Source organism: Panthera onca, chromosome A1 (assembly GCF_046562875.1).
Source record: "Panthera onca isolate mPanOnc1 chromosome A1, mPanOnc1 haplotype 2, whole genome shotgun sequence".
In the NCBI taxonomy this organism is placed as follows: Eukaryota; Metazoa; Chordata; class Mammalia; order Carnivora; family Felidae; genus Panthera; species Panthera onca.
The window spans coordinates 28768303-28796172 of NC_138339.1; the positions used below are offsets into that span (position 1 = coordinate 28768303).

General features: G+C 40.7%; 1 protein-coding gene across 2 annotated transcripts; it reads right to left on the reverse strand.

Annotated features, from left to right (window-relative positions):
* LOC132677420 (UDP-glucuronosyltransferase 3A1-like) lies at positions 1-27870 on the reverse strand. Of its 2 annotated transcripts, none has more exons than XM_078444880.1 (7): positions 27690-27870; positions 24949-25050; positions 11436-11550; positions 8596-9127; positions 5875-6106; positions 4081-4300; positions 1-1809 (listed from the first exon to the last, which is right to left on the reverse strand). In XM_078444880.1, the coding sequence occupies exons 1-7, from the start codon at positions 27853-27855 to the stop codon at positions 1533-1535; spliced, it is 1644 nt and encodes a 547-aa protein (XP_078301006.1). In that variant the 5' UTR covers positions 27856-27870; the 3' UTR covers positions 1-1532. The 2 variants fall into 2 exon arrangements, with proteins under 2 accessions (XP_078301006.1, XP_078301014.1); XM_078444888.1 differs by having other exon boundaries at positions 27502-27800.

Sequence of the window (27870 nt, forward strand, 5' to 3'; positions counted from 1 at the left end):
TTTTTTACATTTTTTTAATGTTTATTTATTTTTGAGACAGAGATAGAGACAGACTGTGAGTGGGGAAGGGGCAGGGAGAGAGGGAGAAACAGAATCTGAAGCAGGTTCCAGGCTCTGAGCTGTCAGCACAGAGCCCAACGAGGGGCTCGAATTTATGAACCACATGATCGTGACCTGAGCTGAAGTTGGACGCTTAACCAACTGACCCACCCAGGCACTCCTCTGTGACTACATTTTTAAGAGTGGGAAACTTGAGAAGGAAATTGTGGGAAGTGAAAACCATAGCATCAGCTGTGGCCAAAGACAGCCTCCAGGTCTGACCAGCAAAGGAGGTGCACTCCCAGGACTGACTCAGGACAGAGACCACAGGTGGAGTCCTGGGAGAGTCACCCCTGCCTAACTGCAGAACAGAGGCCAGGCTTCCTGAGCTTGGAGGTGAGGTGAGAAGAAGATGCAAGAGGAAAACCCAAAATGGAAGAACTGGCCAAGATCTTATGTCATCATGAAAAATGAAAGAACAGAAAGAAGGAAAGGGACTCAGAAGTTTCTGAGAGAGTGAGTATATGAACCAGACTAAAGCCATCTTGAGAAATTCCACCATGATGACTGCTTTGTGACCTAAAGCCTCTTAAATACAGCCCTTCCCCCACCCCCCCCATTCTTCTCTTTTGTTTAACTACACCTGTGAGTAAACCCTCCAGGCAAAGCTTCCTGGATCTGCTCTGGATATGATTCCTCCTGGGTAGCCCCCCAGCAAGTACTCCCCAGCCTTTAGGGCCATAAAAGCAGGTCTGTTAGGGGGTGGGGTTGTGGACATCGACTCATCTTGTGGTATCCCACGAGATGGACAAGCTTCTGTCCATATGTCCCCTTAATAAACCATTTGTCATCAAGCTGGGCTTGTTGGGCTTTTTCTTCAGTTTCATGGCTTCTTCGCTCTTTGAAGGTAGTTTTGCACATACCTCCTTTCCAGGGAACAACAGGAGGAAGTAAGCAGGGTGCTGTGTCTGGAAACAGGGAGTGCAGAGTGCAGTGGAAGGCGCGGCTGTCTGCTGAAGGTGTGGGTCTGAGTGAGGACTTGATTGACGAGAGGCAAGTCAAGAAGCCAAGATCAAATTCACAGACACAGAAAGTAGAACAGAGGTTGCCAAGAGCTTCAGGGGTTGGGATGTGGGTGGTATGGCAGTTATTATTTCATCAGTGCGGTCTGAGTTAAGGAAGATGAAACGTTCTGGAACTGGATGATAGTAATGTTTACACCACAACAAGAATGCCTAATGCCACTAAACTCTATACTTAATGGCTAAAATGGTCAATTTTATGTGCTGTACATATTACCACAATTTTTTTTTTAAAAAAAGATGCCCAAGAGTGTTTCACAAGAACTTTTAAACAGAGGCAGCAAACAGTGAAGAGCAATTTGTGTGCCACCCTCAGGTGCCAATATGGGGAAGACACCAGGGCTGCCCTGTGCTGGGGAAAGCCTTCTAGAACCAGTGGCTCCCCAAACACCCATCAAGGCTGCACCCCCATCAGGCCTTCTTCAGCTTCCTGGCCCCACACAGCCACCTGGCCACCATGCCCAGCAGCTTCCCGCAGAGCCACAGGGTGCCCAGGGTGACCACCAGCAGGAGCAAGAAGATGTCCAGCAGGTACTGCTCATGCCACGGCTGCTGCAGGGCATGGGCCTTGAGGTGGGCTGCACCCCCTGTCTGGAGGATGTGATTGATCCAGCCCACCAGCCTCTGGGCAGGGGTCAGGGGGTGGGAGCGCCTGATGATGCTGGCGGCCACCGCTGCTGACTTATACCTGTTGGCAGACACAGAGGTGGGGTGTTACTCAGGTGGTCTCAGAAGTCTTAGAGACCTTGTATCACACACACTCTTCCCTCCACACACAGAAGACTCAGTTTCAAGGAAAAGTTGTTGGCCTGGCCTGGCCTTGCCACAGTCTAGCTGGTTCCACTGAAAAGTTCAAACTGGTGCCTCCATGCAAAGATCATGCTCTATGCTAAATGTGCTAAACTATAAAAAAAAAGAAAAAAAAATGACTAAGTCTATCAGAACTAGTCTCCACACAAGGAGGCTTATCACAAACTATAGATGTGATGTTATCATATATATATATATATATATATATATATATATATATATACACACACACACACATACATATACATGTACATATATATGTATATATGTGTGTATGTGTGTGTGTGTATATATATATATACATATATATATGTAAAATACACACACACATATCATGGATGTGTGGGTAAGCTATTTCAAATAAGAAAGAGAGCAGAATATTCAGAATTAAAATTTTCAGAATGAAAAGTTTCAGAATACTTGGGCAAGTAGTAAGGGCAGAAGGAAATATCAAAGGAATTTGAAAGTCTGTTGGAGCCATTATAAAGATACTCTGCTTGGGATGCATCCAAGGTGCATGTACTAACATAGAGGATTCAACATATATGTATAATATATACATGTAACATATATATTATACATACAATATATGTATAATATATACATGTAACATATATTTTATACATGCAATATATGTATAATATATACGTGACATATATATTATGCATACAATATATATAATATATACATGTGACATATATATATTATACATACAATATATATGTATAATAAGCAGCTATTTTGTGCTGCTGTCTGGGCTAGGTGACATATGTGACTCTATGGACTGGAGCCCAGGACGAGGCCTGAACTTTTCTGCCTCTTCAGAGCATCATATTGGCCAGCACTGGCTTCATGGGCTGCAGCCTCCACATTTGGACAGGACCCCACATTTAGATGGGTCCTACACTTGCTTTATTCTATGCTGTCACCATCTTGAAATTCTTAATCTTTATAACAAGGGTGCCCACCTTTCCATTTTACTTGGGCCACACATTTTATATACCCAGCCCTGAAACACAATGTGTAGGGACCATCCCAGCCCTAATGACTCCATATCAGGGTCAGCAGATTATGGCCATTTCGAGTCTAGGTCTTTGAATAGCCAATGAAATTTACAAATTCATTCTTCTGCGTGATCATTTGCTACATATGAAATACCCAATATAATGAAATGTCTGAGGTTATCTGACCCCTGGAACTTAATAAGTTTTCTAGTGTTAAGAATCACAAGCTTCAGTGATTCTTCAGTCATCTAACAAGTACTCCTGTGGGCCTCCTTTGTGCAAGGTAGTATGATAAGTCCTAAGGGTTGAGTCACTTTGTGTCCTTGAAACACTAAGTCATTCAGGCCTTCTTGGTTATAAGGAAGAAAGAATAAAATTGGTCATGGGACCATTGTGCTGGATGGGAATTTTACCTAAGACATCATGGGCCTATTTGCTGACTCACTTAACAGAAATTCATCCCAACTTACTTTGTGGCAGGCCCTGTGCTAAGCCCTGGGAGCACAGGGGAAAACAAGAGACACACTTGGCCCTACAGAGGAGCTTCCTCTTTACTTTCTAGTGTGGGGGACACAAAATAAATTGAAACAGAAAGAAATGGGGTAGTTACTGATCCTGAGAACTGTTAAGGAAAAATGAATTATGACTGAAGAGGGTGAGAGAGGAGTGCATTTAGGACTGTCAGACAAAGACCACCTCTCTGAGGAGAGGACATTGGAGATGAGCCTGACTGCCATGAAGAAGTCAGTCCTTCAAGACAGGAGAGGAGAAGGAAGGATGTTTTAGGAGGCAGCACTGACAAAGGGCCTGAGACAGGAAACGGTGTAGTATACTGGTGGACACAAAGTCAACCTCCTGCCTCACTTGGAATTCTACTATAAGCAGTCCATAAACATAAGACCTCTCAGAGGTCCTGTGTAAGTAGGACAGGGTCCTTTAAACCCTAAGGTGCAAATTATTCTCAACATCTAACCTAAATTTTCTACTCTTGCTTCCAGAGAAAACAGGTCAGCTGTTAGCATCACATACATATTATTCCATGTCTTGGAAGTTTCAGCTTTTATTGCAAAAAGAGCCACACGGTGCTCTTTGTGTTTCATGTCTTCATTCAGCCTAAGTGACCACAAGCCCAGAGAGTTCCATACCTCTTGTCTTCTATGACTTGTTTCATCTTCACAGCCAAGGTCTCTTCCTTTATCTGCTTTAATGGGATAGAGACACCAAACTTTTTGGCTTCTACTCGGACCAGGTTTTCTGTCTGGTCTCCAAAGAGGGGAATCCCCACCATGGGCACGCCATGTTGGATGGCCTCCATGATGCTATTCATTCCACCATGGGTGACAAAAAGACGGATGCGTGGGTGAGCTGTTTCAAATAAGAAAGAGAGCACAATATTTCAGAATGAATATTTTCAGAATGAAAAGCTTGAGAAAACCAGGGCAGGCAAGAAGGGCAGAAGAATATACCAAGAGAATTTCAAGGTCTGTTGGAGCCATTTGAAGATATTTTGCTTACGATGTATCCAAGTGCATGTACTAACATACAAGCCTTGCCCTTGTACAGAAATTCTTTGCCCTGGACAGAACCCACCTAAGACTCAGAACCCAGGAAACTCTCTAGACAATAATGCTAAGCAAGACATATATCCCCTTCTGTCCGTCCATCCATACATCCATCCATACATCCATCCATACATCCATCCATACATACATCCATACATACATACATACATACATACATACATACATCTTTCTATCAGCTCAATGCCTCCCTTTGCTTCTCTCATCTGTTTTTTTCATTGTGACTCTGTCTCTGTCTCTCTCTTGATCTTGAGTGCTCTTTTCTCACCTGTCAACTTATTTCCCTCTTCTCTGAATTCCTGACACATTCGTTGACATCATAATCTATTTGGCAATTGTAAAATTGACACTGTATGCATTGTCTCTTCAAACACATGAGTAGCCCCTTGAAACCAGAGACTAGATTCTACACTTGAGTATTTCCATCTCTAGCATTTCTAGCCCACCTTATTTAGAGCTAAATAAGATTACTATTGAAAATAAAAGTTTATCTCAGTTTATGTCACCCAACTTGAATGTACATCAGAATTTCCTTATCTCTTCTTTGAAAAGAGGATCATGTGCCTTGCTCCAGGCTTAAATAATTATATTTGAGAAGTTGAGCTGGGAATCTATTCCTTCAATTTTCCAGGGTATTTTGAGTCATTATCTTGGTCATGAGCCTCTGATCCAGTCAGTGGTTATGGAAGTAAGGGGTCTGAAAGAAAGACCACAGGGCACAGAGAAAAACTACTGGAGGTGGGGGTGGGGGGAGGTGAGGGAACTCTCTGGTACCAGAGACAAAATGGACCAAATAACCAGCTGTGGTACTTCTTGGCACTTCTTGTTCATCTTGGCACTCAGGTATTTTGGCACATCCTAAAGACAGTATTGGTATTAATGTTATGAAGGTATGAATTGCTCACACTTCAATAGCTAAGAAAGATGTGGGGGAGGGTGGTATATGATATATGTAAGTGCACGTGGAAGAACAGGTACTCATGAAGCCACTAAATACAAGGGCAACATCCCTCTGGTATGTGTTCTCTAGAATCCGTAGGTTCTTTTGGATTGTGTTTGGGTGACCCTGTGTAAAACCTAATGCAGTAGGACAAGGTGACCTTGATGTCTACCAATGTCTCACCTGGGATAGAAAGAATGAAGGAGAGATGGCTATTTGGGCACCTGATCTCATTGGGAGTAGGGCCTGATTCCCCAAAAACTCCAGCTGGCCATTCCATTCCTGCTTCTTGGAGACTCACCTTTAGGTATCAGCAGCTCCTTCTAGAGCAAGTGGGATTACCCAACTAGAGGTCAGAGCCCGATATGCTCTAAAAATATGTAAATGAGACAGGTGAAGCAGACTTGGGCAGTTCTTACCCAGGAGGTCATTCTGAGGAAGCCAGTCCACGATTTTCACATTTGCTGCCAATTTGACGTCTTTGGGCCAGTGAGATGGCTTATACTTCCATATGACTCCTTGAGAGAGATGAGCAAAGGCACTGTTCATCTCCCTGAGAAGTTCCTGGGATTGAAAAGTGCTCACCATGGAGCCCAGGGCCACAAGGACAAAACCAGAGTCTCCAAACTTAGCAATGAAATTCTCAAATTCCTGGAGAGAGTTCAGAAAAGAAAAGGACGTGAAAAATGTTGTTCATGAAAACCTAGACAGCCATGAAATGAAAGCCATTCATTTACTGAACACACCTTCCTGCCATTCCTAGAGCTCATAGCCCCTGGGGCAGCTCAGCACCCTCTGCATGATGCTCATCCCCATTGTGTCGGAATATCTTTCTTCTTTAAAAGCTTGATTTTGTGTCAGGGCCATCCTAGACCCACTGCTCATCATAGGTGAAAGGAGACATGGTCACTTGAGAATTTCCTAAGGCCACCGGAAAATGGTAGTGTAAGAACAAACACTAGTGGGGTGTCAGCGTCTAGCAGAGGGAGCTGCAACGTCTGAGGCTAGATTGCAGAAACTGGGAGAAGGCCTGTAGCATAAGAAGAAGTGGAAGAAATGGAGGAAGGCTCCTGATCACTGGCTCAATGCACCATGTAGAGTGCTTTGCTCTGATACTTTGTGATATTCTTATTAACGGATCTTTGTAATTAATCTCTTACCTCAGTGGCTCACCCACATGACTACAAATTATATCTACATAAGAAGACACTTAAAAAGTGGTAATGCCCAGACCTAAACCTGAACTGGGCAGCTTGCTTTTTAAAGTCCTCAGGCAATTCTTAAGGAAGGCTGTGACTTAATGATGTAATCTGGGCTTAACACAGTTTTGTCAACTCTTGTTTCAAGTGTTTCTTCAGACTCTGACTCTGGACTTCTGCAGCCCCCTTTCCTCAGCTTCTAGATCCTCATTCCTGGATTGATTCCATCTAGCATAACGTTGCCTGGTTTACCATTCAAAGGACCACTTTGACAACAGCTTTGTCATTCTTTTTAATTACAAAAGCCACGTAAGTCCATTATCTAAAAACTGGAAAATATAGAGAAACATTTTTGAAAAAAGCTTCTGCTATCTCACAGACACTATAACCCTTACTCCCATTATGCTCTTGCTTAACAACTCCCTCCCCCTACCCTATAATCAAGACCCACCCTCCTATCAAGTAAAGTCTCCTGCATTCTGGCCTGGCTATATTTACACAACTGAGAATTCTGATCCAGTCTAGCTAGAGTCACCAAGGGAACCCAGAGTCATGCCTATCTTACTTTTACTTTAACACTTTGAGCTACTTGTTCTCTCCAGCTGGAACACCTTCCTCCCTAGCTCCATCCCTAAAAAACCCTACCACCAACTCAAAGCCCATCTAGTCCATGGATCATTCCCCAACTCTCCCTGCTCACTGAGTACAAGGTCAGTAGAGGAAGCATAGACACTTGGGTACCTGGAAGACCCAGGTCACATCAGGGCTTTCCCCAGCTCTGCAGTGAATGGTAGTGGGAAAGTCACTTACACACCACCTAAGTTTCTGTCTTCTCTGTTATAAAAATGGAGATCATCATACTTCCTTCCAGGTGGCAAGATATTATTATATAAGATAAATTGCATAAAATGGCAACACAGTGCTGATAGGCAAAAGGAAGCCAACTCAGCTCCCTTCCACTTAATAACTTCTATTGCAGAAAAATAAATAAGTAAAAAAAAAAAAAAGAATAAATAAAAACTTCTATGGCAGAAGAGCATCCGGGTGGTGCAGTTGCTTAAGCGTCTGACTCTTGATTTTGGCTCAGGTCATGATCTCATGGTTCTTGAGTTCGAGCCCCGCTTTGGGGTTTGTGCTCACAGTGTAGACCCTGCTTGGGATTCTTGGTCTCCATCTCTCTCACCCCCTACCCTGCTCATGATCATTTTCTCTCTCTCTCTCACTCTCTCTCTCTCTCTCTCTCTCTTATAAATAAGCATTAAAAAAAACCCTTCTATTGCAGTAGTCTGAGTTTATGGATTCAAACCAACCTAGCAGTTTTCACAATTTACAACGCCCAGGCCTAACCCCAGATCAATCAAATCAGAAGATGGGCTGAGGATGCTGGAGATGATGTCTGCAGTTCTTACCACCCAGTCCTACCTTGGTTACACACTCATAGTGTTGTGCATTTCATTGAGAATAACGCATCTCTTTCAACAATTCTCCCATTTAATGGATTCTTGCCACGTAGCTACTATACATAGGATCATGCAAAACGCACATGAAAATATCAACTTCTTAAAAGGCTTATGCCAGGGTGCCTGGCTGGCTCATTTGGAAGAGCATGCTCTTCTTGACCTCAGAGTGCTGAGTTCAAGCCCCATGCTGTATGTAGACATAGTAAAATTAAACTAAAATAAAGAGCTTAGCCTACCAAGGCCAGGACTAAAGAGGACACTCAGTGTACCATTTAAGGAGGCCCTCAATCTCAGGGTTGTGCAAGTCCTAACACTATCGTTGCATGGTGCTAAAAATGAGTACTCCCTTAAAAAGCATGTCCTAGGCGCCTTACTTGCCTCACCCTACTTCCTTCCCAGGATTCCACTGGCAGGGCAGTCACCAACTCTGTGCTGAAGACCTCTGCATGAAGCCCACATGGAGAGCTACAGTTTCACTTACTTGTGGTACTGGTGTTACAGGTCTGGCCATTAAACCTCCAACATACACAGTGTTGGGAAGCAGGGGCCTAGCAAATTCAAGGGCAAAGTCAGAGTTAACAAACCACAGCTCTGCTTTCTTCAGAAGATGAGACAAAACTGGCCTAGAGCCTTCCGGGAAATGTTCCTTGATGGTATTGTCATATGCAGACTGGATTTGCCTTTGCTTCATGGTGAAATCAAAGAACATCAGAAAATTCTTCACTCGGCCCCAGAAGTCCATGTGGTCCGTTAGCAAAGAATCCAATACTGGCACATAAGACAGAGGGTTTGGTAGTCCAAAATCTATAGCACCAAACGAGGAAGAGAGAATGGACACAAATGGTTTTCCAAGCTTTTCAGCAACCAGGAAAGGACAGTAGTCAAAATTTTCAACTATCACTAGGTCAAAGTTCTCATTCTTTAAGGAATCCATGATATCACTTCTCCTTAGAAAATGGCTGCACTGAAGCCCTACTTGTTCCATAAATTTTAAGAATTTTCCAAATGTGTATCTATAAGAAAGAGAAAAACAGTAAACATTCATTGAATGTGTTAATTCCACAATACATAAAAGAACCTTGGGCTACAAAGAAAATATCCCAGATAAGCAAGACCACACCTAGCAGCAGCCCACCTATTCCACCACTGCCCATTAGTACCATCATCTCAGGCACTCTGAGCAGATGTTCTGCTCTTGAGAGGGTTCCCTTCCTCCCCTCCTCTTCTCTCCCTCATCTAAATCTCAAGCACTCTCTGTTCCAGTTTATTTAAAAAACACATAGAGATGCCTGGGTGGGTCAGTAGTTGAGCCTCAGACTCTGGCTCAATTCATGATCTCAGGGTGCTTGATTTTCAGCCCCACATCAGGCTTGCTGCTGTCATTGCAGAGCTTGCTTCAGATCCTCTGTCCCCCTCTCACTCTGCCTTTCCCCCACTCATGTTCTCTTTCAATATCTTGAAATCCATTTGGCACAACTGAATTGTGTTATCTGAAAACTAATTGCCATTGGTGGACCTTCTGGTCTAGGAACTTTCTCTGACCATGCAAATTTCACATATCTCTTTCTATTTGATAAACTCTGTAATATTCTCATAAACTTTCTTTTACCTGATGATTACTCAAACAGTGGAAGTCACTTGATGACACAGTTCCATAAATATTGACCATATAGGCTATTTTTAAAAATCATTGTATAATCTGAATGTGAGAGATCACCTCACACAAGGGATCATTTTATCATATAGAACCCAAAACACAGCAAAAATGGGAATTCCACATTTCTATGCCTAAAATTTAAGCAATGCAAGAAAAGAAAAGGAAAGCCTGATTAATAATAAACATATTATTGGCTTGTCTACTTCAGTGTAGGTTGAGGTGTCCAGAGAAGATAATGACAACGAGTACAAACATGTAATTAATACTTTTCCCATGGGAATATTCCAGGAGCTAATCTCCTTAAAATGCTTTCCGATAACTGCCTATATAGAATATGATTGTTTACTTCCTGCTTGAATAATCTACAGGGAAATAGATAATGATGTCCATCTGTACTTTAAGGTATCAGAGTTAACAGGTGCAAGAGCTCAAGACATCCTGCTGGCTACATGCAGGACCAAGAGAATCAACACCCTGGCATCCCTTTAAGCGTACTGTACCAGTGCATCCCACATGGAGAAGGTCCAGAGGTAGGGAACTTTTTAGCAATATACAGAACTCTTCCTGACATTTAGAATTAACTTCAAGTTACACAATGGAAGTGACTGGCTAAAATCCTCCTCTGCTATGCATTTTTTGAAGATTTCACATAGCAAAGGAATGATAACCAGATATTGTAGATACTTACAATAGTGCTGTAAAAATTTCCATATATAGCTCATTAAGCATGCTTAAAATTAAGCTAATAAATAGAAAAAAATGTTTAAGAATCCATGGTTACCCATGCCTGTTTACAAAAATATTAAATGAATGGAAAAGAGACAAAGCCTATACTTACTATAACTAACAGCACAAGATAATATAGATTAAGTGTCAAATGAATAGATTAGATCAGTTCTAGACAGGAAGGACTGTGGTCTCCCAATTGAGGGAGGAAAAAAAACTTTATGAGAAAAGTCAAATGTAAGCAAGACCTACACTAGTAAGTAGAATTTTCAGATAGAAAGAAGGCAAGGCCACTATAATTAGTTAGGAATGGATGTTTGTCTTTCCACATTAATGTCTAAGATTAAGCAGTTATGTGCTCCTTTCCATTCAGATGAAACAAAGGACTCATGTCTTATTTTGCACGAGGTTCACTGCATTTTTAAAAGGACCTTACATGGCCCAAAATAAAAATAAATAAATAAATAAATAAATGGACTTTACATAGCCAGATGTTCAACTACTACAAAACCAGTGTTCATAATTCTTCCCTCCAATACTAGAATATGTGTGAAGAAAAGGAGGAAAAGTAAGTGGCTCTCATTTCCCTAACAACAGTGAGAGGCTGAGGTACCTGTGCTTTTGTGGTGGGGAGGTTATAAACAACGATTGTAAGAGAGGTGTTGAAAGGAAGTCCCAGAAAGATCAACCTCTACTTGCTACAGAAATCCATTCATGGAAGAGGCACAGTACAGAGCAAAGAAGAATCTCGAGTGACTGCACTGGATGAATTGGTGTAAATACTTGTTTCCCTAACCATCCACTCATCGTCTATTCCTTCATCCATCCACCCATCCGTCCATCCCTGTCTTACGTCTACAGGCCAAGCATCCAGGCATCCATCCATTCATTTGTATTGCTAAAATAGTGACTCTTTGGTTCAAAGACATAACAATTACCTGCCACCCAAAGCTTCTTCGATAAAAAAATCAAAATTATTCTTCAATCTTTTGTTATAGTCTTCAGGTGGAAGCCAAGGGATAACTTGGTATGATATCTCCTTCTCTTTAAAATCTAGAAAACACCCATGGGTTAAAAATGTGAAATATGCCACAAACCATGGATTAACATTAGCATGATAATATCATCATGTGTTTGCTTAAATAATTCTATATTTATAGAATGTTTGCCTTTTGATATATTTTTGTATGGTTTGGTTGCATTCTCATTCATTTAATCTTATAAAATGATTAACATCTATGGAGAATCTTACACTGATTGAGGAGTGCTTTTCAATTTAAAGTTATAGAAGCTTCCATTTAAAGCCTCCATAAGGCATACCTATTTGTCCTATTTTACAGGTCAGAAAACAAAGTGAATTGAAGTTAAGACAATTTGTCAAGGTTGCACACATAGGAAGTACAGTCTTTGTATTTCAGTACAGGTCTGTTTGATTCCAGAGCCTCTGCTCCTTCTGTTTTAGAAAAACTCATTTTCATTATTTAGAGTGATAAATCCAAATAGTTTTTTGATTCAGTAAAAAGTACTAAAAAGCTTCTATAAAATACTAGACCGCTGTACCTCTACTTACCAACATGGTTTCTCCCATATACCCATGTGTAATAAAAAGTCTGAGTCCACTTTTGATGTTTGACTGCTGACAGTTTTCTTTTTTTTTTTTTTTTTTTTTTTTAATTTATTTTTGGGACAGAGAGAGACAGAGCATGAACGGGGGAGGGGCAGAGAGAGAGGGAGACACAGAATCTGAAACAGGCTCCAGGCTCCGAGCCATCAGCCCAGAGCCTGACGCGGGGCTCGAACTCACGGACCGCGAGATCGTGACCTGGCTGAAGTCGGACGCTTAACCGACTGCGCCACCCAGGCGCCCCTGCTGACAGTTTTCAAGCCCTATCTCCCATGCCCTCTTTTATGCTTCTTCACCTGGGCAAACTAGTAAGAGAGTCAGCATGTTCCCTCTCTTGACCCTAGTGGGAGTTTCAAACCATGCAAGGAAGGCCAATGAGGGGGAACCCTCAACACATCCCAACTCTCTACTCACAATAAAAACTCAAACTAGTCATCCCTTCCAGCCTCTAGAAAGCCATATTTCAGATTTGCTTAGGAGCCGGCCCTACTCTTCCAAAAAAACATGCCTTACTATTTGAGAAATAAAAATTTCATACTCTCTTATGTATGTGAGCTTTCATCAGTCATAACATTCAAACAAACTGTGTGTAAACCAGGGATACATTAGTGCATAGTCCTACACACTAAAACTAACAAGCCCAATCTTAGTGAAATTACTGCTATCCAAGTATGTACTGGCAAATAAGTAACACTTTGGTTTGCGAGCATAATTTGTTCTGGAAACATGTTTGTAATCCAAAGCACTTGTATATCAAAGCAAATGTCAAGAACCATTGTCTCAGTTGTGATCACGTGATGTTCTGCATCACGTAATACTCATATTGCAAGACACTGCTCATTTATCAAGTCAAATTTTATTAGAAATGTTTGCTTTTCTTGTGGCATGCTTACAGAACAATTACTTGCAATACAAGGTTTCACTGTATTTTGCAATCATACTTTTGGCTAATATGTTCTGTTCAGTATCTATGTCAACAGGTTCTCAATGTCAGTTTGCCTTCACCTTGGAAGGGACACAGTAGACCTTTAACTAGTTGTCCATAGGGTATTTCAATGGTCCTACCATTGGCCACAATCTTTTTTTAAATTTATTTTTTAATTTAATTTTTTAACGTATTTATTTTTGAGACACACAGACAGAGAAGGAGTGTGGAAGGAGCAGCGAGAGAGGGAGACCCAGAATCTGAAGCAGGCTCTAGGCTCTGAACTGTCAGCATAGAGCCAGACGTTGGGCTTGAACTCAGGAACTGCGAAATCATGACTTCAGCCAAAGTCAGCGCTTAACCGACAGAGCCACCCAGGCGCCCCTGGCCACAATCTTTATTGGCAAGATCTTAACCACATCCAACTTTCCCCAGGAGCACAGGTAGGACATTATATTGACAATATCCTGCCCTGAATAGATTCATTTGACATACTCATCAGGATTGAGAAACATTCTCAAAGGAATTCACATAAAGGGATGAGCCATTACCTCATATAAGTCTCAAGGCCTAGGATCTCAGTTAAATTCCTGGGAATTATTTGATAAGATTTCCTGGGAATTATTTGATAAGCTAAGGCCTCCTGATCGATGACACTATGAAACAAAAAGCGATGACTCACAACAGCACAATATCTCAACAAGTCCAACATCTCTTAAGCCTTTGTGCAATCTGGAGACAATAGATTTCTGATTTATACATTTTCCTTAAATCTATTTATGCTTGTTTTTGAAAATCAGCCCATTTTGAGTAAGGCCAATATCATAAAGATCTAGAATCTGTCCAAATTGCAATACAACAGGCACTGCCATTAGTGACCCCCATATTTGCCTTCATTATAAAGGCTTTGGCAACCTCTTCCCATTCTTCCTGGAGTTGGCTAGACCACTTGGATAGCAGTATTAATCTCTACTTGCTGCTGTAATAAATTACTATAAACCTAGTTGCTTAAAACAAAACAAATGTATTATCTTATAGTTCTGGAGATCAGAAGTACAAAATGGGTCTCCCTAGGACAAAAGTATGGTGTGGGAAGGCCAGGAATTCCTTTGGGAGGCTCGAAAGGACAATCCATTTTCTGGTCTTTTCCATCTTTTAGTGGTTGTCTTCATTCCTTGATTCATGGCCTCCTTTCAGCTGGCAATGACATCCATTACCTGCCTTTCCCTTCTATCATCACATTTCCTACTCTTACTCTCTCATCATCTCCTCTTTTTTTAGAAGGACTCGTATAATAATATAGAGCCCAAATGGATAATCCAAGATAATCTCCCCATCTCAAAATCCTTATATCAATCATATCTGCAAAGTCTCCTTGCCATGTAAGGTAGCATATTCACTGGTTCAAAAGAGTAGAGCATATCTTTGGGTGGGGGCATCATCTTCTACCACCATGTTCTGCTCTCTGGACATCAAACCCCCATGTAAATATCACATAAAAATTACATTCACCACACCCAACAGTCCAACAAGTCTCAATCCTTCACATCATCAATTCATAGTTCAAAATCTCATCTAAATATCATTAGCTCAAATGTCTCAACTTATATTATCCAAATAATTCAGTCAAGTGTGGGTGGGACAGTCTGGATATGATCCATCCAAAAGCAAAGTTTCTCTATCTGTGGACCTATGAAATTAGGAAACAAGTTTATCTGCTCCCAAGGAATATTAAGATGCCAGTTGTAGACATTATCATTCAAAATAGAAGAAAATGACAGGAAAATATGAATCTCTGGACCTAAGAAATGTTGATATCTAACTGGGAAGACAATGTTAAGTTTTAAAACTGTAAATAATCTGCTGTGAATTAGAATTCAGCCCTGTAAACTAGAAGTTCTACCCTCTGGGTTCACTGCCTCAAACTCAAGAGTTTTCATTTGTTCGTCATGAAAGGTAGCACAAGTTTTCAGCTGAATAGTTTATGGGCATGTTTCTTAATTTGGGGAAATTCAGTGGGCTTCTTTCAAGTCACTCTTTCTCTGTCCTTTTCAATCCAAACTGTCAGTGTTTATCCCGGTATAAAATTCTCAAGTACCTTCTGGATCTTCTGATTATGTCATGGAATTCACTCCTCTGAACAGGAGGTCCTCCACAGATCTTTAAAAATAATTCCATCTCCACTATTGGTGTCAGTCAATGTGGCTGAAGAGACCCACTGAATCATACACCTAATATTTAAAGAGCTTTGTTAGACTAAATATTATGACCTATTTAGAGAAAATAGGAAGAGATTATCCGGCCACACTTTCTCTTTCCTCACATTCAATCCCCTAATTTTAGAATCTTTTGCAATCTGGATAGGGTGAGAGTTTCCAAAATCATGAAGTCCTCATTCCTTTATGCTTAATAGTTCTTCCTTCAATTTATCTCTTTCCTTTCACATTTTATTATAAGAAGCAAGACATCCTTAACATTTATATTTTTACCAGAAGTGTGTTTATGGTGATTTACATGTTGTCTAAGACAATGTAGATTTTCTCTACCATGCTCCTCTCTTCCTTCTTCACCCTCATTAGCAGAGTTTTTACCTTCGTTAATAAGATACAATTGACATATAACATTACATTATATTCAGGTGCAAGACTTAATGATTTGTTGTTTGTATAGATTGCCAAAGGGTTCTAACATCCACATTTCTACCAATAGTATGTTCAAGACATACTTGCTGCTGTATGTTCTACCAATAGTATGTTCTACCAATAGTATGTTCAAGACAATCTGGACTTATTCTATCATACTTCTTAATATTTTTCCAGCCTGTATTGGTAACCCAATTATAATGCCAGATATTGGTTGGAGCAGCAGCACATGCGAATATTGAAGATCTTTGCTTTTTAGTGCTTGTAATTTCATTTCTTTATTAAAGTAGTAAATAAACTAACAAGATGGGGAAATATGTCCAAAGAAGGAGTTAATAAACGGTTCAAATGTTACAATACAGGAGGAGTGAAGATGGCATAGACATAAGGAGATCCTGGGCTCTCCTTGTCCTTCAAACACAGCTGTATTGAGGTCAGACCCTAGGGGAGGCAAGACTCCCTTACAACAAATTCCTCCTTCCCATTCCCCTCCCAACCCCCGCATGAGGCACAAGCTTATTTACTGGGGCAAACTGACTCTGAACCAACACAATGGGCCTCTCCACCAGAAGACCAGCAAAGGCAGCACCTCACATGCACCAAGTGTACTGAAAATCAAGTGCTTCAAAATGACACCTGCAGTTCTGGTGATACTAGGACCAGGCTTAATTTTTTTTTTCTTTTTTCACTTTTTTTTTTCTTCCTTCTTTGTTTTGGAGTCAGGCTTGCAGTTTCTTCTTAGTTTGTTAGTTTTCTTTTTTTTTTCATTTCCTTTTTTCTCTCTGTTTTTTGTTGTTTTGTTGTTGTTTGTTGTTTGTTTGTTTTTCTTTTTGGATCAGACTTTTTTTTTCCTTTCTTTCTTTCTTTTTCTTTAGAATCAGGCTTATAGTTTTTTGATCATTTGGTTTTTTTCACTCCTTTTCCTTTTCTCTTTTTTTGGAATCAGGCTTTTTTCCTTCTATTTTTCCAGGTTCATATTAACAAACTAATCAAAGCACACCAAGTAAAAGGTCCAAACAGTCACCACTGCAAGCAAGGAGGACCTCTGCGGAGGACCGGCCAGTGGGAAGGAGCAGCCAAATTTCAATAGCAGAGTGCACAGTGTACACCAGAGATACTTCCTGAAGTGCCAGACACTGGACAGTGTATAACCCCCTTTTTTGAAGTTTTTTTTTTAACATTTATCCATCTTTGAGAGACAGAGAGAGACAGAGCATGAGCGGGGAAGAGGCAGAGAGGGAGACACACAGAATCCGAAGCAGGCTCCAGGCTCCGAGCTGTCAGCACAGATCATGACTCAGGGCTCGAACTCACGAATGGTAAGATCATGACCTGAGCCAAAGTCGGACACTCAACCGACTAAGCCACCCAGGTGCCCCTATGACCCCTTTTGAATAGAGCATTATTCTCAGGTGCAGTAAACATAACAAGCTTTGAAAACATGCAGAACACAGAAACTTAGCCAAAATGACAACACAGAGGAATCCTCCCCAAAAGAAAGGTCAAGAAGAAATCACAGCCTGGGACTTGCTCAAAACAGATATAAGCAATATATCTGATCAAGAATTGAGAACAGCAGTCATAAGATTACAAGTTGGGCTTGAAGAAAGCATAGACGACACTAGAATAACCCTTGCTTCAGAGATAAAAGACTTAAAAACTAGCCAGGCTGAAATTTAAAAATACTATAAGTGAGATGCAAAATCTAGTGGATGCAGTCACGATGAGGATTGAAGACATGGAGGAAAGAATAGGTGACAGAATATAAAACTATGGAACATAATGAAGCTGAAACAAAGAGGGAAGGAAAACCATTAGATCGCAAGGGGAGACTAAGGAATCTTAGTGATTCTGTATAATGAAATAATATCCATACCACAGTACTCCCAGAAGAGAAGGAAAGAGGGCGAGAAGGTTTATTTGAACAAATTTTAGCTGAGAACTTCCCTAATCTGGGGAAGGAAACAGGTATTCAAGTCCAAGAGGCACACAGACTCCCCGCAAAATAAACAAAAACAGGTCAACACCATGACATATCCTAGTGAAACTTGCAAAATACAAAGATAAAGAGAGAATTCTGAAAGCAACTAGGGACAAAAGGTCCTTAACCAAAAAGGATAGACACATAAGGTTAGCAGCAGACCTGTCCACTGAAAGGGAGGCCAGAAGGGAGGGACAGGAAATATTCACTGTGCTGAATGGGAAAAATGTGCAGCCAAAAAATTCATTATCCATAACAGTTGTCATTAAGAAAAGAAGGAGAAATAAAGAATTTCCCAGGCAAACAAAAACTAAAGGAGTTCATGACCAACTAACCCAGGCCTGCAAGAAACTTTAAGGGGGACTCTTTTGAGTGGAGAAAAAAAAAAAGGCCAAAGCAATAAAGACTACAAAGGACCAGATAACATTGCCAGAAACACCAACTCTACCGGTAAATAATGGCACTAAATTCATATCTTTCAATAATTACTTTGAGTGTAAAAGGACTAAGTACTCCAATAAAATGACATAAGGTATCAGAATGGATAAAAAAATAAGATCCATCTATCTGCGCCTAAGACAGACTCATTTTAGAGCTAAAGACACCTGCAGATGAAAATGAAGGGGTAGAGGACAATCTATTATGATAACGGATGTCAAAAGAAAGCCAGAGTAGCCATACTTGTGTCAGACAAATTTTATTTTAAAACAAAGACTGTAACAAAAGATGATGTAGGATATTGTATCATAATTAAGGGGTCTAGCCATTCAAGAAGATCTAATAATTGTAAATATTTATACCACCAACTGGAAGCACCCAAATATATAAATCAATACATTAATAACAAACATAAAGAAACTTATTGATAATAATACAGTAATAGTAGGGCACTTTAACACCACACTTACAACAATGAACAGACCTTCAAATCAGAAAATCAACGAGGAAACAATGACTTTGAATGAAACACTGGACTGGAAGTACTTATATCTGGACAATTCTTAGATATATTAACAGATACAGTCAGAACATTTCATCCTAAACCAGCACAATACACATTCTTCTCGAGTACACGTGGAATAGTCTCCAAAATAGATCATATACTAGGTCACAAATCAGCCCTCAATAGGTACAAAAAATCAAGAGCATACCATGCATATTTTCAGATCATAATGCTATGAAACTTAAAGTCAACCACAAGAAACAATTTGGAAAGCCCCCAAATACATGGAAGGTAAAGAACATCCTACTAAAACTGAATGGGTTAACCAGGAAATTAAAGAAGAAATTATTTTTTTCTTTTTTTAATGTTTATTTATTGTTCAGAGAGACAGAATATGGGGAGGGTGGGGCAGACACAGAGAGGCAGACACAAAATTCAAATCAGGTTCCAGGCTCTGAGTTATCAGCACAGAGCCTGATGCAGGGCTCGAACCCATGAACTGCAAGATCATGACCTGAGCTGAAGTCAGACACTTAACCAACTGAGCCACCCAGGTGTTCCAAAGAAGAAATTAAAAAATACATGGAAGCAAATTAAAATGAACACACGACAGTTCGAACCCTTTGGGATGCAGCAAAGGCAGTCCTAAGAGGAAAGTATATTGTAATTCAGGCCTCTCTCAAGAAGCAAGAAAGGTCCCAAATACACAACCTAACCTTACACCTAAAGGAGCTAGACAAGGAACAGCAAATAAAGCCTAAAGCCAGCAGAAGAAGGGACGTAATAAAAATTAGAACAGAACTAAATGATATAGAGACAAACAAAAACAAACAAACAAAAAAACCACAGTAGAATGGATTATAGAAACTAAGAGCTCATTCTTTGAAAGAATAAACAAAATTGATAAACCCGTAGCCTGACCTATCAAAAAGAAAAGAGAAATGATCCAAGTAGATAAAATTCATGAATGAAAGAGGAGAGATCACAACCAACACAACAATAATAAAACAATTATAAGAGAATACTATAAAAATTATATGCCAACAAATTGGGCAATCTGGAAGAAATGGACAATTCCTAGAAATGCACAAACTACAGAAATTGAAACAGAAAGAAATAGAAAATTTTAATAGGCCCATAACAAGCAAAGGAATTGAATTAGTAATCAAAAATCTTCCAACAAACAAGAGTCCTGGGCCACATGGCTTCCCAGGGGGATTCTACCAGACATTTAAGGAAGAGCCAATGTCTATTCCCCTTACATTGTTCCAAAAATTATAATGGAAGGAAAGGTTTCAAACTCATTCTATGAAGTCAGCATTACCTTGATCCCAAAACCAAAGACTCTACTAAGAAGGAGAATTATAGGCCAAAATCCCTGATGAAACTGGATTCAAAAATTCTCAACAAGATACTTGCAAATCAAATTCAACAGTGCATTAAAAGAGTTATTCACCATGATTAACTGGGATTTATTCTTGGACTGCAGACGTGGTGCAATATACACAATATGATCCTCTCAATAGATGCAGAAAAAGCATTTGACAAAATACAACATTCATTCTTGATAAAAAACCCTCAACAAAGTAGGGATAGATGGAACATACCTCAACATACAGGCCATATATGAAAGATCCACAGCTAATATCATCCTCATTGGGGAGAAAATGAAAGCCTTTCCCTTATAGTCAGGAACAAGGCAAGGATGCCCCCTTTCACCATTACTATTTAACATAGTACTAGAAGTCTTAGCCTCAGCAGTCAGACAACAAAAAGAAATAAAGGGCATACAAATAGAGCAAGGAAGAAGTCAAACTTTCACTATTTGCAGATGACATGATACGCTATGTAGAAAACCTGAAAGACTCTACCAAAAAATTGCTAAAACTAATGCATGAATTCAGCAAAGTTGCAGGATATTAAATCAACCTGCAGAAATCTGTTGCATTTGTATACACCAATAATGAAGCAGCAGAAAGAGAAATCAGGGAATCAAACCCATTAAAAATTGCACCAAAAACAATAAGATACCTGGGAATAAATCTAACTAAAGAGGTAAAAGATCTGTACTCTAAAAACTATAAAGACTTATAAAAGATATTGCAAAGGACACAACAAAATGTAAAAGCATTCCATCCTCATGGATTGGAAGCACAAATATTGCTAAAATGTCTACGCTACCCAAAGCAATCTACACATTGATTGCAATCCCTATCAAACTACCACCAGCATTCTTCACAGAGCTAGATCAAACAATCCTAAACTTTGTATGGAACTATACAAGACCCCAAATAGGCAAAGCAATCCTGAAAAGGAAAAAACAAAACTGGAGACATCATGATTCTGCATTTCAAGCTATATTACAAAGCGGTAGTCATCAAGACGGTATGGTACTGGCACAAAAACAGACACAATTGTACAACTATGTAGTCAACTCATCTTTGACAAAACAAGAAAGAATACAATGGAAAAAAAAGTCTCTTCAACAAATGATTTATGGTTAGGTAAGGGAAATGAATGCAAAAATGAACTATTGGGACTTCATGATAAAAGTTTCTGCCCAGCAAAGGAAACAATCAACAAAACTAAAAGGCAGCCTACAGAATGGGAGAAGATATTTGCAAACAACATATATGATAAGGGGTTAGAATATAAAATCTTTAAGGAACATACCAAACTCAAAACCCCAAACCCAAACAACCCAGTTAATAAATGGGCAGAAGACATAAATAGACACTTTTCCAAAGAAGACATCCAGATAGCTAACAGACACATGAAAAGATGCTCAACATCATTCATCATCAGGGAAAGAAATACGCATCAAAACCACAATGAGATACCACCTCACAACTGTCAGAAGACCTAAAACTAACAACACAGCAAACAACAGCTGTTGGGGAGGATGCAGAGAAAAGGGAACTCTCTTGCACGGCCGGTAGGAATGCAAACTGGTGCAGCCACTCTGAAGAACAGCATGGAGGTTCCTCAAAGAATGAAAAACAGAACTACCCTATGATCCAGCAATTGCACTGTTAGACATTTACCTAAAGGATACAAAAATACTGATTCAAAGGCATACATGCACCCTGATGTTGATAGCAGCATTATCAACAATAGCCAAACTATGGAGAGAGCCCAAATGTGTGTGTGTGTGTGTGTGTGTGTGTGTGTGTGTGTGTGTGTGTGTATATATGTATATATATATATATATATATATATATATATATATATATATATATATAAGAATATTATTCAGCCATCAAAAAGAATGAAATCATACCATTTGCAACATCATAGATGCAGCTAGAATGTATTATGGTAAGCAAAATAAGTCAATCAGAGAAAGACAAATACCATACGATTTCACTCATATGTGGAATTTAAGTACGAATACAGATTAACATACGGGAGGTGGGGGGAAGAGAAGAAAGGGAAACAAACCACAGGAGAGACTTTTAACGACAGAGAATCAACTAGGGTTGATGGAGGGAGGTGGGTGGGAGATGGGTGATGGGTATACTAAAGAGGGAATTTGTGATGAGCACTGGGTGTTGTATATAAGTGATAAATCACTGAATTCTACTTCTGAAACCAATATTTCACTGTATATTAACTGACTAAACTTTAAATTAAAAAAAGAAAAAAAGAAAATAAATTCCTAAAGCAAAGGCAGTTATTGTGACCTGAAGGTCACAAAACAAGAAGCATTCCACGCAGCCCTCCACCAATACATCACATGCACAAATAACACTGGGTGTGTTATTTCCTAAGGTCGGGAAGACAGACAAGTCTACACACAGGCCAAAAAGCACCTCTGGATGATTCAATTTGAAAAAATTCTAAGAACTTTTCCTCCAAAAGTTTATCCCCACATTTGCTTTCCAAACACTCTGTTAAACATTTACTTTGGATCAAAGATCAGGCTTCAGTTTAAATGATGGTGTAAATGTGAAAATATCTATCCCAGTGCTAGTCACATAGCATTTCTTAAGTAAATGTTTACTTTCAAAAGAAGCCCTCCAAATAAACCCCCCCTCAAAAAAACACAAATGTTACATTACACTGAAACGGGAAGCAGGTCAGAAATAACACCCCAATCATGTGTTTTCCCTATTTGCAGATGTTTAGTAGAGCTCTATTCCTGAAGTAAAGAATGAATATGCTGTTTCAAAGCCTCAGAAATGCTCGTGATTGGGGCATATTGAAAGAAACTCTACTCTAGACTCTTTCTTTTTTTTTTTTTATTTAAAAAAATTTTTTTAATGTTTACTTATTTTTAACAGAGAGAGATACAGAGTATGAGTTGGGGAGGGGCAGAGAGAGAGGGAGACACAGAATCCGAAGCAGTCTCCAGGCTTTGAGCTGTCAGCACAGAGCCTGACTCGGGGCTCGGACTCACAGACGGCGAGATCATGACTTGAGCCGAAGTTGGGCACTCAACCAAATGAGCCATCCAGGCTCCCCTAGACGCTTGCTAATTAAGTTTTATTTTATTTGAGAGAGAGAGAGAACCAGTGGGGGACGGGCAGAACCATAGGGAGACACAACCCGAAGCAGGGTCTGTGCTAACAGCAGCAAGCCCAATGCAGGACTCAAACTCACAAACCAGAAGATCATGACATGAGCCAAAATCAGATGCATAACCGACTGAGCCATCCAGGTGCCCCTGCTGAAATTATTTATTAATCAATCTGAAATTCTAATTTAACATAACTTCATTTAAATTTTAATTAAATTTAATTGCAATTTTCAAAATCAAGATTAACTACACTGACAAATTATCATCAACAAACTACAGCTCTTTATTCATGTCTGTCATCAAGGCAGATACAAAGAGATATGTATATAAATAATATTCACTGAAGAATGAAGAACCTAATCTAGAAAGTGATTTAAATGACCTTAAGTAGGCACTCAAAGACATATTTCTACAGCAGCTTTCACAATAGCATTATTCACAATATCCAAAAGGGGGAAACAGTGCAAATGTCCATTGACAGATGATGACTGGATTAACAAAATGTGGTATGTACTTACAATGCAACATTATTCAGCCTTAAAAAGGAAAGAGATTGTGATCCATACAACAACATGATGAGTCTTAAAGACATGATACAAAGTGAAATGAGCCAGACACAAAAAAACATATACTGTATATTTCTATTTAAATGAAATACCTAGAATAGGCAAATTTTTCGAGAAGTAAGGCACAGTAGTGGTTACCAAGGGCTTCAGGCAAAGGGTATTTGGCAGTTACTATATAATCAGTACAGAGTTCCTGTTTGTGATGATGAAAATGTTCTAGAGTGATGGTTGCACAACAATGTGAATGTACTTAAAGTCACTAAACTGTCCAAAACAAAATGTTTAGTGATCAATTTTATGCTGTGTATATTTTACCACAATAAATATCTTAGAAGAAATTTTCACAGTAAAAAAAAAATTTGTTTTTAATAAAATCTAAACAACAACAAAGGCTGATCACCTTCAAAATTTTATAATTTCTCAGAATTTTATTCCTCAAAGATGCTGATTAAAATTGAATCTTTTTTAAATCAAAGCCTGAGAAAACTACAGATAGAGCAATCCAGAGCTTAAAGTCCTAAAGCCACCCAACACTATTATTAGCCTGCCATATGACCTTGGGCAATTCATTTCAGTTCTCTGGGTTGCTGATGTCTTGTCTGTCAACAGAGAAGAGTTGATAAGATTTCCTTGCTCATTTTGACTAACATTCATTGGATTCGATGATTCAGTTAAGAACATCCAACATCATTATCCACAAACTCATGGGCAGTCATTGATTTTTCAAGAAAACAAAATCATCTCAATTATGGGATCTGATCTCACCTGCCTAAATAAGGGGCTTCCTGAGAGACCTTTCTTAAATTTCAGTTATCATAGGAAGAAAAGTAATCTCTGATATAAAAAAAAAAAAAAGAATGATCCTTTCCTATTAGAAATCTTATATATGGATGAACACTTCTGTTCACATATTTTCAAGCTATGTTATGAAGTGCCATTTACCAAAATAACCTGTAATAATATGTGGACTGTTGGTTGGGATGAAGGTAAGGGAGGAAAATATGAGACTACAGAGTGTGGAGTGCTGGTAGACATAGCCAGCAAGTTTTACAACACCTTACTTAAATGCACGCGCGCGCGCGCGCACACACACACACACACACACACACACACACACACACACTTTTCATTGTTTGGGTCCAATTAGATTTTAAAAACACTTTTTTGAGCCCATTTATGCAAAAGGCATTGTTGCTTCACTCTACACTTTGCATAGAGCAGAAGGAATCAAGGATTAGTGGGAAAAGATACCTGATATGAATGAATTCCCTCTCTGGTGAAGCATGGTGACATTATGACCATGATCTTGAAGAATCTGAGACACCCGGTCCAGCAGCAGATGATGGCTCCCACCTAGGAACAATTCACAACTGCATCTTTGTAATCATGAGAATAGAGTGCCTGAAGTTGATGGGGTGATAGAGCCAAGACATGAGAGATAGAGAACAGAAAGATGACGGTGAGTAGAGGAAGATCAGCTTCATCAGTCACGCTGCCCATCTCCATCTGGGTAAGGCACAGCCACTCACCCTGAGCCTACTTGCCCAAACCCTTGACCTTGGCAAACCTCCCTCTGATTCTTTTGTGTGACTCTGGTCACAAAAGTGACCAAACATCAGTGTGATGAGCCTCTCTGTGCTTAGGCTTTAAGGAGTTCCTGATTCTAAGCACATGCTGATTCTAGCCAGGCCTTATGGACACTTGGTGCCCTACAGAAATAACTGTACTGATGCAAAGTTTGGCACAGTGCTATATATGAGTGTGAAGGACTCCTAGCGGAAAATTAATCAGAGCATTTCTGGAATCCTTCTCTCTGGAAGTTTAGGCTAATGTGAGGGCCAAAACATGGGAACTTAACATCAGTCCAGGAAAGAGCCACTGGAGCAAAGGAGAGAGAGACACCACTTAGAGCCAAAATTCTTCAGATTCAAATATATTTGGCAGGAGGTTTCTCAGTTGGGGTCTGCATTTTGCTGAATATCAAATTAAGGCATTCAGAATAATTGTGGACCCTTCCAGTGGAACTGCAGGATCCTGTATGCATGAGAGACTGAGACACCACCCATCCTAGAAATATCCTGGGATCCCAAGGAAACAGAGTATGACCCCCTGGGGAGGTACAGTTTCTATCACATCAAGTTGTATCTAAAACCATATGCTACCAGGGGCCATTTTTATGGAATCTATGAGTCTCAGCAATAGTCAAAGCCAGACCACACGGGAAGGAATAGAATTTGCCCAAGCTGGGAACTGGGGGTTGTTTGGAAGATGAAGGTCCCATGATGATTGGGTCAGCTCACATGGATGTGAAACCACAGTAATAAAAAAGTTTAAAAAAGAACTACAGCAATAGTGTGCATCTAGTTTCTTATACTCTAGTTTTTAATAGCTATACTTGTGTTGCCCTGAGGTAACACAAATTACATAAAACATGAACCCTACCCCCTCAGACTCCCTGCTCTGACTCTACCTTTAACCCATGCAGGAAATGGATTCTGGAGAGAAGGCTTCCTGCACCTGCACAGGCAGCCATTCCTAAAGGTCTTGGTGAGCACAGTGCATTCTGGAACAGAGGCAGGGCTTCAGTGCCTCCAAACCACATCTTCCTCCCCACCTCACAGAGTCCAGAGGACATGTACTAACAAGAAGCGAGGGAGTGCTTTTGTGTCACTGCTACTAACAATCAGAAAGAAAACTAAATGAATAAAAAAGGAATTCAAATGCAGTTACAGGGTTTCTTAAAGAGTGATTTTTAAAACTACCCACTAAAAGTGCATGAGATTGGAAGCTGTGAAAAGGCTGCTCCTGGGCTGAGAGAGCGGAGTAAATTCCTGCTGTGTGCCTTTAAGGAGGTCCAGCGTGCTCTGGCAAAGGTGCCCGACCCTTAAGTTTCTTGTTCAAGAAAACACTGTGGGGGCTAAATGAGATGATTCAGCGTCCTTCCAGCTCTAAGATCCCCCAATTCCCAGTGACCTATACAGTCAAGTGACCTAAAAGAGCCCCCTGTGAGTTGAAATACAATGTTGGGGAAGCTCCATCCTAGGATGACCCTTCATCCTGGTATGATTTTCCTTTTCATCTGCTAGTCCCTTTGGTGCAAAAGTAAAGGAGATAAAACTGAGGCCACAAAATGCAAAATTAACAGTCCCTCAAGTCCTTCAAACACTTCCAGCCCCACGGGTGAAAAGGAGTGGGCACTGGAGAGACCTGAACGCCCAGGGTCCACTCCCCAACCCTGGCCAGTTCTCTAGATTTTCTCTGGATGAAAACACCCTCCTAACTGTTATTGAAATGCCTTCCCTTCTCCAATTGGCTCCCATGCAGCCTCAGAAAATCCGTGCTGCTGTCCCCGTGAGCTCTTCCCTGGGCCTCCAAGAGCCTGCAAATGCTCCCCCCCGCCCCGACCCCGTCTCTGTCGACAATTGCTGCACACCCCTGAGAAGCTTAGGGTGAGCCTCTGAATGTCCAAACCACCCTGGGGAAGACGCTGCCCTGCGTCTCGAGCACAGGGAGGGATCTCAAACCTCTCGCCCCATCCCTGTGCCTTGGAGAGCTAGTCTGAATAGGAAGAGAGAGGAAAGGGTATTCTACTTTCTCCAGAAGTATCTTCTTCACCCCTACATGAGGCAGGGGCTCCTCATGCCCCAACAACCCCCTCCCGCCTCTCCCTCCTGCAGCCTGGGACCCAAGCGCTGCCTGGAAAACCCCACAGAGTGACCCTTTGGCCCAGGGCTATGTGCCTGAGCCTTCACGCAGGTAGAGTCTGGGACGAGCCTGTGTCTGATTCTCCAGCCACGCACTCACCCACCAAAGACAGGGTTAGGATCTTGGCGGCCTCAGAGAGCAGGAACCCGGGCAGAAGGAAGCCAGCTAGCAGCAGCACCCGCTGCCCCGCCATGCTCACTCCTGTACCAGCTGCGGAGCCCGGTCCTGTGCCCAGAGCCTGCACCCCGCGCCCCACACAGTAACCTGTGCGCCCTGGGGACACGCACTGCACTGGCAGCCAAGGAGATGCGCTGGCAGGCAGCTTGGGAAGAGGTGAGAGGTGGATCCTGCCTGTCGTCTCTTTCTGTCTGTGACTTCTTGCCCTTCTGCTCCTCCTCCCCGGGTGTTTGCTCCACTGGCTAATATGTCCTCACCCTCCCTAACCTCAGGCATCTGGCAGAAGGAAGG

Coding starts and splice junctions, on each gene's coding strand:
- LOC132677420 (XM_078444880.1), bottom strand. CDS start 27,855: ATGCCTGAGGTTAGGGAGGGTGAGGACATATTAGCCAGTGGAGCAAAC. Junction 4,301..5,874: donor TCCTCAGAATGACCTCCTGG/GTAAGAACTGCC, acceptor TATTTGAAACAG/CTCACCCACGCATCCGTCTT. Junction 1,810..4,080: donor CAAGTCATAGAAGACAAGAG/GTATGGAACTCT, acceptor GTCTGCCAACAG/GTATAAGTCAGCAGCGGTGG.